Genomic DNA, 12,886 nt, shown 5'->3' with positions numbered 1-12,886 from the left:
AATAAAAAAAACTCAGATAAAATTTCTTCTTGAAAGCAGTAATAATAATTATTTCTGGGGTTTTATGTGCCAGGACCACGGTCTGATTATGAGTGACTACGGAATAATTTTGACCACCTGGAGTTCTTTAACGTGCACCCAATGCACGGTGCACGGGCGTTCTTGCATTTCGCCGCCATCGAAATGCGGCCCCCGCGATAGAAGGAGCGAAATAATTTGCTTGGCAAGCAAGTTATATTGACTGAACACACGTGCACAACACACATAAAAACAACGCATATACCCATCCAAGCGCACGCGCACACCTAAACACCCATCTTGCTTTGAACGGAATGCAAGATGGCTGCATATGATGGCATACTTCGCCTACGACACACTCTTTCACACGGTACTGTGTTTTGAGATGGCCGAGGAGTAAGAAAGATTCCTAACATATGCTACGAATTACATCAACGTATCTGTACTATAGCTACAGTGTACACCGCTGATGTGCTGCAAGGCGCCATCAACAGAATCCGGTTTGTGCAGAATCCTGCGGACAATATGTCTATATAGGAACTCGATGAAAGCTGCACTTATCGCAATGACCACCACCATAACTGCAAATGAACAAGCGTTACTTCTAGGATTCTATTGTTTGTTTTGGAAACAATTGGCAACATGACTGCTATTATTTAGAACCCGGTGAACATCGACTAGAAAGCGGCCATTTATTTTTGAACAATTACGTGGCGGTAAGGAAATTTCTATGCAAATCACTATAAGAGCGCAGCACAAAAGGTGAATTGATCAATTAAGAGAAAATCGCCCACAACAATTCTCGTCCGCCCGTTATAACCATCGTACAGGACGCGCCTATGAAGAAAAGTTACGATTGCGTGACAGGCTCGTCACGTCACGTGACCTTCATAGGTTCGGGCAAATGAAAGCACAATTTTAGTGTAATCTAAATTTCGTGTCATCAGCAATCAAATTATTCAAGGGTAGTTATCAATCTTTTCCCCGATGGCCGCACGTTATTTGGTGCATGCCATTTAAGATGCAGTTGGACGGACGGCTGGGCGTTTCTTAAAACATTGTTGCATTTCGCAACGCTATGTCCGGCAATTCATTCTTGTTATCTTTGTTTTGATAAAGTCACATGAACACTAGATTTGATCTCAAGTTTTAGACACAGGATAGTGCCGGAGCTAACGGCCTAGCGCAGGTTCCTTGATGTACAGCCAACGCGCACACTCGTCGCTTGTACGCGGAAGACACGCCCCTAGGAAAGGAAATAGGTGATCATGAGGTATGACATTAGGTGAAAGTAGGTGATCGCAAAGGCAATGAAACCTAAATACCACTAGTAATGCCACTGTGAGGTGTACTTTGTGTGAATCTTCGCTAAAACGTTTTTCTGCACGTGTAGTAAAGCTAAAAGAAAAGGAGCTGCTGGTATAACTTATTTTCCAATATCTCCTACGTATACCTTAAAAAAATAAAGTTTCAGTGTTTTCAAGCTTCAAATCTGGGCTTTCCAAGAGCGTTTTTGCACGCCTCGTTTAGAATTATTTTGGACAACGCAGTTATTACAGTTCATAACCAAATATGTCCGGCTCCTGAATGAATTAAGTGCACGCACATATCATACATTATTACACAGTTGTCGTCAAAGTTTCGTATGCAGGTGCGTTTTCTTTTTCCATGCGCGCTCAAATACTACGTCACGATATGTATGATGCGCAATGTAGTCGGTAAAAGGAAACAGGGACACCGCACCCACACACTCTTAGTTCTGCTTTTCGGATGACCTGGCAGCCGGAGACCGACTGATGTCTTCTCTCGAACTGAAGTCTTTTCCCGATGAAGATAGCTCGGTATGCGTAGTAGATACGCCTGTAGCAACGGCTCTTCGTTTTCTTCTGAATCGCTTCGGAAGCAGATGTTCGTAGTCCTTGAAGCCGAAGAACAAGTACACTCCCTGAAGGCCGATCAAAACGATGACGATGATGTCGAGGGCAAGAGCATTGACGAACGCACCGACGAAGCCCAGAAGCCAAGTCGTGCCCATGATGAATGCGAGCTTCACAAACAGCGCCATGTGAGACTTGTTGCTACCGCCTTTGAAGTCAAAGGCAGCCGCACGTTTGGCGGTGTCCCTGATCTTCACGACGATGTGGATGTAGAGGCCGATGTCTAGAATGAGCAAGATCACCATGGGCATGAGGAAGAAGGCGAGTTGGCTCCAAAGGCTGCCTATCCAGCAGGCGAAGCGCCCGTACTGAGGCGAGAGCACAAAGTGCGGCGCCGTCCAGTCCAGCACCAGGCACACCGCGACGACGACGACTGGTCCACCCCAAGCGACGAGAGCGTAGAGCAAGAATCCGCCGTGCCTGCTCGACGACAGCCGGACGGCCGCAACGTTCTTCCAGATGTCGAAAGAGAGCACGCTCGTCCAAAAGAAGGTGGAGAGGAAGCCGTAGTGCAGGACAGCAGCGAAAACCACGCACACTGGCTTGGAGACGTCGAAGCTGTTTCCCAGGAGAAAGAGCAAATGGCTGCAGAACAGCGTAGCCGAGAGGCATAACGTACACCTCGAAGAGAAGGTCCGCGAACTTCTGTTGAGCATGTACACGAGACCTTTCAAGAATAGACATATGAGTGACAAGCTGATACAGATGACTGTGAGATAATTTTGCACGTTGTAAGGCTCGTGTTCAGGGCTCGTGCACATTCGTAATGTTGTTGCCTATAGTTTCGTTTTCTGCCGTCGGCATCGAAGTGTTCGCATAGTGGTACTGGGGAGCCTTGATGTAGCACTTTCCTGCGTGCCACGAGAAACAAGAATCCTGGCTCACAACTGGTCTTATCAGTGACAGCAAATTGGGTCGGAACCGTGTCCTGAATTGTATGCGGGGCCAAATTTCACGTACAACTTGTTTCGGCAAGCATTTCATCGACGAAAGCTCGGCGTCGTTGCATAGTCCGCAGTACACGTTCTTGTACACCACTTCGGTTTCATTGGTTTCCGATCGTACTGGAGCGAAATAAGTTAAACATTTGCGCTTAATCTCCGAGTCCGTGCCTTCCTGGACAGGTCGTTGACCTCGACGAGTCCGTCATCGCAGGGCCAGAAGAAAAGCTCACTATTTTCTAACGCATACTGAGGAGGTGCAACTTGAAAGTCTCTTCCAGCGCTTCCAGAGGCATTCCAAAACATGGACCTGCTGTCCAGGTCGTAGTTGCAGAGTGCACAAAATGCGTTGAAGTAGGTCAATTGCTCTGTGGTGACCGGAATTAGGTAAAACGGATCCTTAAGCTCTGTAGCGTTCTCGCAGGAGCTGCGCACTTCGTCGTCTGGCCAGTTGAGGTCACACCCTGACACGACGTAGAACTCCCTTCGAGAAAACTTTTCAACGTTTCTGCCGATGCACTTAGACGCTGTTTTCGACGAAAGACTAGCTCCGGCGTCCCAGCAGCAGTCGCCATAGCGTTCGCAGTTCTCGGCACAGGAGCACGTGACAGCGAAGAGATCGTCTGTACAATTGACGCGTAAGGCACTGCAACCATGGAGCTCTTCAGGGCACCGAAGGAGCTCCTCGAGGCGCTCTGGCGGTATGGCTGGGTGATCTTCTTTCGAAACGTTCCATGGTAGCGTTGCGTTGCACTCACTTTGGAAGCAGCAGCAAGTCCCGAACAGAGCTGCCAGCGCAATCAGAGAGAGGACGCTCTTCATGGTTTCAGGAGCGAGACCCTGGAGGTTCAGGGGATGGTGCAACCTTGCACATCACGTGGCCTTGAATAAACTGCACATAGATAGCACAGAGAAAGTTCAATCTTGCCTTCTAAAGCTTACTTCACATGGCAACTTCATACAAAACGCAAGAGACCGTAGGGGCCTGAGTTTCACCGAGATTGATTGTTAGGATACACCTGTCTGAGCGTAGCAAAAAAGAAGAAAGAAAAAGAGAGAAAAAAAAAGAATAAGTTTATAAAAAAAAACTGTAGAGTAGAATAGAGAATGAGGAGCACACACACACATACACAAAAATAAGAGTGAGAGCTTCCGAAGTAGCGCACTGCGTGCTCATCAAAATCATTTTATTGCATACAGTGTTTAGATGCACATGAGCGTGATTTGATCAAGTTTCAGGCCTAAGTCGCATGCTCTTAAACATTGCTAGATGCGTGCACTGTTCGCATTGCTCGAATTCTGCGGTTTTACGCACAAAGACCACGCCATGATTATGAGGAACGCCATAGTGGGAGATTCCGGGTGCATTTTACCACCTGAGGTTCTTTACCGTGCACCTAAATTTAGATACAGGAGCGATGTTGCATCCTGCCCCAGCAAGATGCAGCCACCACGCCCGGCTTCGATCCCGGCACCTCATCAGCACAAGGTGATAGCCACTAAGCTACCGCAGCGGGTACATCTGCCGGAGTTGCAATGATTACGTAATACGCATGTATGTTCTCAAAAATGGACTCTGGTAGAATTTATCTAAACCTAAATTTTCTTCGTGTGCATATCTATAATAGGAAAAAAAAAGTATATGGCAGTCACACTGTCATTATTTGCAGTTGTCCTTGTGGTTTGGTGGACGTTTAGTGTGAAAATAATTTTTACAAACTGTTAGGTGAAATTCTTTGAGTACCTTCTCATTTACTATCTATTTGTCAGTGGCAAGCGAAACTACTTTCGTTTTCTTAACACAATAATAAAATATATCTTGTTGGACATACAGAAATGTTATTTGAGTTGGCAGCGTTGCATAGATGCAGACATAAACTGAGGTGTTGAACTTGTTAATAATTGAGTGCTTAGCATCACAAATATGCAGCTGAGACCATATGTTTATCTCGGAGTTTCAAAGAGGCCATTGCTCTAATTGATCAACCTACTTTATAAATTATTTAGATACGATTGTAAGTTGAGATATGCGCCGTCGACATCAAAATTGAAACCACTTGATTTTTTTTTGCGAATTCCGAAAGAGCAGAGGCATTTACAAGGCCCCTCAGATCTGATCGCAACGGTTGTGATTTACGTTTATGCCTTGAGTCTCCTGGACAGTACGCCGCTATTTGTTTCGGAAGTCAGCATACGGGTTCTGATGTCGGCATTGCTATAGCGTTTGTGAAAGTCAAGCTTTTGTCTACGGACGTGAATGCCATTTTGCGAGCGAAGCGATGGGATGTAATTTTTGAGTACGAATACATTGATGCGATTCGAGCGTCAAAAGCCTACGGGAGATACGATTACCGAAAATGCTGAATTCCAGCAGAGCCTGGGCAAAACAGCCTTGAATTTAGAGTTGCAGTGTGGCCTCCTACGGAGTGATCCATTCAGTTGGAAGCCGCACCTCGCATCTCCTGCCACACAAGCTTTTGAAACCTACCCAACAAAAGTGGTTTTACGTAGGTGTCTTAAAACAGATCACGACCTTGAAAAATACCACACTTCGAATCTTGAGTGTGACCATATGTCCAAACTTCAGTAGTCAGTTAATTTTATTAATTTTCAATTGTTCAGTGCGACTTCTTGAGGAATTTGCATCCGTCACCCTTCTAACCCAAAAGGAAAGGTTTAGTTGCAGTATGTGCTACGAACAATAAAAGAAAAAGAAATCTGGTAGAAAATGTTTAATCTTAGGGGATTTCACTAACTACGTGCGAAAATTCCGCCTAAAGTGAAAGAAAAAACAAGTATCTTGCACCTTACAAGCATTTTTCGCTACCTGTGCAAGTGCATTTGAATGACACTGCCCTATGATGGATTATTTTGACGCATATCCGACCTGACATTGACGATATGCGTACCTTACACAATGAAAATTCTTTTGCGGTAATGTTAATCAGACCGTTGCGAATAAGAGACTTAACAATGTGGTGAAAAAATACACATGCATTACAGGTAATACTGCCATAGCTTCCACCAAGATCTCAATATTTCCCGTGATTCTGCGAGACACGTATTTAGAACAGAATAAGTGAGCAAGCGAAACTGTAATCCACGGCTCAATTTTACAGCAAACTTTCTCTTCGTTAAAGAAAAGCACGCACGCACGCACGCACGCACGCACGCACAGAGACAGACCGATAACAGACGGACAGATATACTGCAGAGGTCTAAGTTCACTCGGAATAGACTATGAAGCACAAAAAGTGACACGTGCTCAGCAAGTCAGACTTTTTCAAGAGTCCACACAAAACGAATACACAAAATGGAAAACCTCGAAGCAGGATTACTTCCGCGATTTAAACAGGCGAAACAAAATATATAAGCCGAACCTAATCGTTGCTTGACTAGATTGTTACCTCGCCATTCCTTTCGGTATCTCGCGATGTCGTTTCAGCCACGCAATCAGGATGCAGTGACATCCCCCACTTCAGGTGCTATTGCAGCAACGTCGTCAGGTTGCACAGCTTTTTCCCCTGGCAATGATCTGGGAAGTAAGCAAAGAAAATGTTACAACACGTGTGCGCCAGCAACAGCAGAGCGCAGACTTTATAGGCCGCGTGCCATCGTGACCCTGCTTGCATCCGGTATGTGCGCCCGCGCCGGGCGCGATAGCAGATGCGAGACCCTTGTACTTTAGAGGAAAGCATAAGCGTAAGCGGAGGCAGATTATAATGCTTATTGAGCCGCCCATGACATGCTTCGTTTCACTGATATTTAACGTCACAAGGACTCGGGTGATGTGCAGGTTGTGATGGAGTCCTCCGGGTAGTCGTATCGACGGCCACGTGCTTTAAGAGGTGTCTTTGCGTGCCGCTTTCACAGAAGAAAAATTACGCTAGAAAAAACGTTAGTTTCTTTTTTTTATTGACACAGGGAATGACTAAATGAACGGGATGAAAAGCAGTGCTTAAGGAACAGGTATTGAAAACGTGACAGAGCCGTGACACGCGGGGCGATTTTCCGGGGCGGTTTCCACACTTCGCCCTCCTGTTAGCTGCGGCTGCTGCAATTTCGGCGTTTGCGAGACAATTCACGTAGATACGCGGGCGCATTTTATTCGCATGTGCGTGACTTGGTGCAGTCGTGTTTGTAATCAGCTCTTGCCATTGTCTACGTGTTATGTCCCTATCTTTCACCATCTGTTCCATTTCCCCTTCCCTTTTGTGGAGTAGAAAGTGAAAAGCATGTCTTCCAGGCTGACTTATACACCTTTATAGAGTTAAATTCTATCTCTTCGCGGTCCTTCGGCGAAAACAGACTCAAACAACCGAAGAACAGTACTTGTCAGTCTCTTTTTTTTTCAGTTTAGAACTCACTAGACCGTCAAAATATACAAGGCAATCGGCTAGCATCACATGTTTAAAGAGACGCGACGTCATTGATTTCCCCCTCACCCCGCCGCAGGAGCAGTTTCGTAGGAGAGATAAACGCCGCCGAAGATGGAAAATAGCACGCATGAACGACCGACGCTGGCCACACCTGTGCCTCTGCACGGGCAAAATCATAAGCACAATCGCGCCGTGTGAAGCAGACTTTCTTTCTTTGTGATTGGTTCAGCGGAGAATGACGTTTTAACTTTTCGAATTAAATAAAAGGCAATGCACTAAACTAGAATTACAACCTAATAGATTGTGCCCTCGTCTTGATAGACTGCAGAAAAGCAGCCCACAAAGCCAAATACCATTTTCACTCTTCACGTCACACAGTATGAATGCTGTAACGTGTCCGCAAATCACTGTGAACGCTTTATATCTTTTTTTTTCAGTACGCGTAATGCGGAGAGGCATCAAGCTCCCGAATTCAAACTCAGTAACAGACCTGCATGTAACTGCGGATCCGCCATGGCTTATCATGATACATTCCTTGATACAGCGTGCACATTTTCAATCCAAGATGTAATGTGTGCGAAGTTGTCAGATCGTCACCCGATTTACGTATATTTATAAGATCACTGACGACGGCACAGCGGTAAAGCAGGCTTCCTGAAATATTTTCCAGTGTGTGCCAGCAGTTGCAATGGCTCGCAACCGTAAAGAAAACTAAACGAGTTGACGAACATCCTTGTATTGCGGCAATGCTACTGAAGTGTAAACGTAAGATAACAAGAAACCTCACATGTTGAGCGTTAGCAGATGTCCTGTTTCTTCTTATTTTATATCTTCCTTTATGCAGCATTGCCGTAATAAAATTTGTCAGCCAAGATTAGGTACTTGAAGAATGCCGAAATCATTTTTCCCATATTGTGTTCTAGAGGATCTCCTCAGTGTTTTCCGCAAGCTGTCTTGAGGAATAAGGTAGGCTTGTAATTAGTGAGAGCACCGCTTGGAGCAGAAGTATTTGCGCAGTATATACACAATATAAAAGGCTGCTGTACATGTTAGAATAATGAATCTCGGTTGACCCTCTGGTTTGTCGAAAGATAAAGCATGACTACATATCAGGAAAGGTTTAGTAACATAGTGTTGCCAAACGCACCAACATTTGCTATTTAATCACACATTTTTGAGTGAGTGGTTCAGTATAGAAGAAAATGTTCTAATATTAAAGTGGCACATGGCAAGACGCGTAAGCCTTTGTTTTTATGTTTTGTAAATTCGCAATGGTTCGTTAACCTTCCTGAGAACACGAGAATGTTGGAAGTGCAGCGGAAGTATCTGAATACGGTTTCACCAATGTTCCCGTACCATCGTTGAAACGCACGACGGCAGCCGTCTTTAAGTTTAATCCACGTGTTATCTTACCGAATCACGAAAATGTACCAAGGACAAAGCGAGCGACGAGCAATGCGAATAACGCTTGTTTGCAGCAACTTTGCCTACCGCTCCCTAATGATTATTAAAGATCGTAGCTGATCAAAAACACAAGTTGGTAAAAAAAAAAAAAGTCTGAAGCAGTCCTCTCACCACTCACAGGTTCTATAGGCAGGGTGTTTTTGCGACAATAAATACAAATAAATAAATAAATACATAAATAAGTAAATAAATAAAAAAAGTTGTCGCAGTTTCACCTGAAAGGCGAAGCATCAATTGCGATAGCAAACTTGTAGAGAGCTATACAAAGTAATGATATTAGCTTTATCAGCTGTATAAACTTGGACATGCAGCTGCATCGGCAACACGCAGAACTGTTGTCGACGCCATCGGCGTTTTGCCCGCGTTCGCTCAAAATGCGTGCGGCGTTGGTAACTGTTGCCGGAGCCTCTGATATAAATAGGCACTTGGTGCCGCAGCTAAACGTCGCCTCCCTTCCCCCCCTCCCCCACGGCCTCTCGCGCGTCGGAAGAAGGCGCGTTTGCTCTACATACATGGTGATTGTAAAGGAGAACAGAGACGCCTACTTCTGCAGCCCTTAAGCGAGCACGGCGCAGAACGCGCGTTTGTTCTCCGCCGTGCGTTCACTCCCCGTGAAAGACGCGCCCCTCGGGCCCTTTCACTCGCACATACAGCGTTCGGCGCGCGGCGACGATTTCTTCTCCAAATGACGTCATACGGAACCTCACGGCGACGGCGACGGCGACGGCCACGGCGACGCCGACGGTAGAAATCTGCTTTTGAGTGTCCATATAATTGCTATCGCAATAATAAATACTTGGAGGACGCTTAAGCTTCGCCTTTAAGAGTAGAACGCAATAGCGTTATCGGGACCCGTTCGCGTCGCATTGTTCGCATACGGCAAGTAGACTTCATTCACTGCAACACTGAACGTAGGAAAGCCAGCTTACAAAGACCAAGCTTACACCAATCCCCTTAAAGTCGGCTTCACTTTTAAACTGAAATGCATTGCTGGAAAGACGTTTTTCCAGGGCAATATAAGTGGTCTTATATTTAAATGTGAAGGCCCTAGCACCTTTTTTTAATTGTTGTAATAATTGTTTGCTATTGCCCCGACGCGTGCACTTCTGTGGTAGAAAATTTTGAGTTTCCTCATAGCAGAATTAGGTTTTCTCGTACATTCAAATTGCAATCCAACGCCGACTGGTAAACAATCCGACGGCGAATACGACGCCGAATAGTAAACTCGTAGTTTATCATTTTTATGACGGATTTCACTGTGAGCAATTCAATTTTTGTTCATCAAAACCTTGCACCACGTGGAGGGCCTGCGCGGTTGATGTGATTGCATGATTTTCTCCGCCACCCGCGATCACACGCTAGTTGCTGACGCCGGATTTTCTGCGACACGGGGCCCTCAACGCTATCGCGATAGTAAATAAATAAATAAAGAAGTAAATAAATAAATAAATAAATAAATAAATAAATAAAATAATAAATAATTGACAGAGGAGTCATATACAAACGGTAGAGCAAGAGCAAGCACGCACTAAGATGACGTTATTTCGTTTTCTACACAGACCTTGATTCTGAAAGTGTTGGACATTCGCAAGTCGATGTGATGTCCTTTTCAGAAAGTGGAAGCTCCGTGTTCGCCGTTGACGCATTCGCGGCGGCATTCTCGTCGAGTTTCTTCCGGCGCTTCGGGAACATGTGGCGGTAGTCCTTGAAGCCGAAAAACAGGTACACTCCTTGAAGCCCGATGAAAATGATGACGACGATGTCAAGCGCGAAGACATTGAAGAACGCGCCAACGAAACCCACAAGCCACGTGGTTACCATGATGAACGCCAGCTTGACAAAGAGGGCCATGCTAGATTTAGTCCCGCCGCCTTTGAAGTCGAAGAATGCGGCGCGCTTGGTCATTCTTCGGATATGCACTACAACGTGGACGTAGAGGCTAATGTCGTACAGGAGCAGGATGGACATGGGGGTTAGGAAAAAGGCTAGCTGACTCCACAGGCTGCCAATCCAGCAGGCGTAGCGTCCGTACTGAGGAGACAGCATGAAGTCTGGAGCTGTCCAGTGCAGTACTGCGCACAGCGCGACGATGATAAGCGGAACACCCCAAGCGACGACACAGTAGAGCAGAATGCTACCGTGTCCAGTTGACGAAGGGCGAACGGCCACCACATTCTTCCAGATGTCGAAGGAGAGCACGCTAGTCCAGAAGAAAGTGCAGAGGAAGCCGTAGTGAAGGGCAATGGCGAAGCCAAGACAGATTGTCTTGGGTAGATCGAAGCTGTTTCCGAGGAGAAAAAGCAAGTGGCTGCAGAACAACGTTCCAGAAAGGCACAGCGTGCACCCCGACGAGAACTTCCGCGCGCTCTTGCACGTCACGTAGACAACGCCTTTCAAGAAGAGGCATACGAGCGACAGAGTAATGCATATGAGGGTGAGATAAGTTTGCACGTTGTAGGGTTCGACTTGGGATCCGGTCACGTTCGTCGTGTTGCCAACCGTTCTACTCTCGACTGTCGCAGAAATGTTAGCAAAGTGGTACGGGAGATTTCTTATGTAGCACTTGTTATTATACCACGAGAAACAAGAGTCTCGGCTCATCACTGGCCTAATGAGTGTTACGAGGTTCGGTTTAGAAGAGGCCTTTTTGTTTAACAGACGGGGCCATAGCTTTGGCACGAGTTGTTTCGGTACGCAATGCATTGACGAGGGGTCGACGCCGTTGCAGAGACCGCAGTAGGCGTTCTTGAACACGACGTCGTACTCGCTTCCTTCGAGCTTCACCGGAGCGAAGTACGTCGAGCATTTTCGTTTTATTTCAAAGTCGGACCCTTCGGGGCACGTCTGTATGTCTACGAGTCTCGAATCACAGGGCCACAGAAAATAATCTTTGTTCTGCGAGACGTACTGCGGCGGAGTCACTTGAAGCCCCGTGACTCCGGTTCCCGAAGCATTCCAGAATATTGATGTGCTGTCCAAATCGTAGTTGCAGAGGGCACAAAACGCGTTCGAGTAGGTTATCTTCCGCTCAGTAGTGACAGGGATCGAGTAAAACCCATCCCTGAGCTTGGTCGCGTTTTCGCACGAGTCGCGCACTTCATCGTTTGGCCAATCGCGGCTGCACCCCGACACTGCATAGAAGTCCCTGCTGAATACCTGTCGACGTTACGTCGAACGCACGTTGCTTCTGCAGGCGAAGATAAGGACGCTCCGGCTTGCCAGCAACAGTTACCGTAGAGCGCGCAGTTCACCGCGCAGGAGCACGTGACGGCGTGTAAATCACCCGCGCAGTCCACTGGCGACGCACTGCAGCCGTGAAGACCACCAGGGCATCTAAGTAACTCTTCGAGGCGCTCCTGCGGTATGGCCGCGTGGTCCGTTTGCGAGACATTCCACGGAAGCGTCGCGTTGCAGTCGGTCTCGTCGCTGCGGGCACGAAATACGTAGAGAGGGGCGAACAAGACAAAAATTGCGACGTTCTTCATGATTTACGGATCGCAACACGCCATGTCGAAGCGTTCGACAGACTTCGCACCGCCCCAGACTGTCGGGAAGTACTGCGTTCAGGAGCGATGTTGAAATCCCTTGCAGCAGTTTACCTTGGACGCGAACTTGTGAAATTGAAAACCCAGGTGGCCTTGCGCCGTCTCATCACACGCGGAGCAAGCGACCGGCAAGTCGGCGAAACCAGTGCATACGCAGTAAACGGAGCAGATTATGTATGCCTCACTTGTAGGCAGTAGCCATGCAGAGAACCGATAATTCTCTGCACGGTATTTTTGGAGCTGACGAACAGAGCTCAATATGTGCAGAGTATTCGCCACGAAACACTCCCATTTTTCCAGCTTGTGCTTATAGATCATAACATCCCCTTGATTAAAATATTGCTTTTAAGTGAGGGTGTGCGAAAAGTAATTTTTGAGCCCGAATAGATTATGAATCGAACACTGCCGGCAGCGAAAGAATCGAGCACCTTCCGAATAATTTTCGAATATCTAGCCCACGTTTGCACAATATATAAAAAATATTGCTAATGTTCTAGTATTCACAACTTTAGAAAGCTTATACCATTACATTGCATGTCATGAAACGCTGTTATTAAAAGCACAAATGGATCGCCAGGAAGAAATAAGCAGTTTGCTCGCAT

General features: G+C 46.5%; 2 protein-coding genes across 2 annotated transcripts; both read right to left on the bottom strand.

Annotated features, from left to right (window-relative positions):
- Nucleotides 1–215: 215 nt before the first annotated feature.
- On the bottom strand, nt 216–2,716 carry LOC125946264 (probable G-protein coupled receptor Mth-like 3). Its single transcript, XM_049668924.1, has one exon. It carries the CDS (start codon nt 2,714–2,716, stop codon nt 1,772–1,774), a length of 945 nt encoding a protein of 314 aa, XP_049524881.1. The 3' UTR covers nt 216–1,771.
- A 934-nt stretch (nt 2,717–3,650) lies between these two features.
- On the bottom strand, nt 3,651–11,901 carry LOC119455642 (adhesion G protein-coupled receptor E3-like; the record flags this gene model as incomplete). Its single annotated transcript, XM_049669062.1, has 3 exons — nt 3,651–3,788; nt 6,304–6,431; nt 10,301–11,901. Coding segments are annotated over 2 exons (1,683 nt in total), but the record flags the coding sequence as incomplete, so codon positions are not given.
- Between the last annotated feature and the right edge of the window lie 985 nt (nt 11,902–12,886).

The sequence above is a fragment of the Dermacentor silvarum genome, chromosome 6 (assembly GCF_013339745.2).
Source record: "Dermacentor silvarum isolate Dsil-2018 chromosome 6, BIME_Dsil_1.4, whole genome shotgun sequence".
Classification (NCBI taxonomy): Eukaryota; Metazoa; Arthropoda; class Arachnida; order Ixodida; family Ixodidae; genus Dermacentor; species Dermacentor silvarum.
Note: the sequence above shows the minus strand (reverse complement) of the source record. Positions and strands in the feature narration are given on the sequence as shown.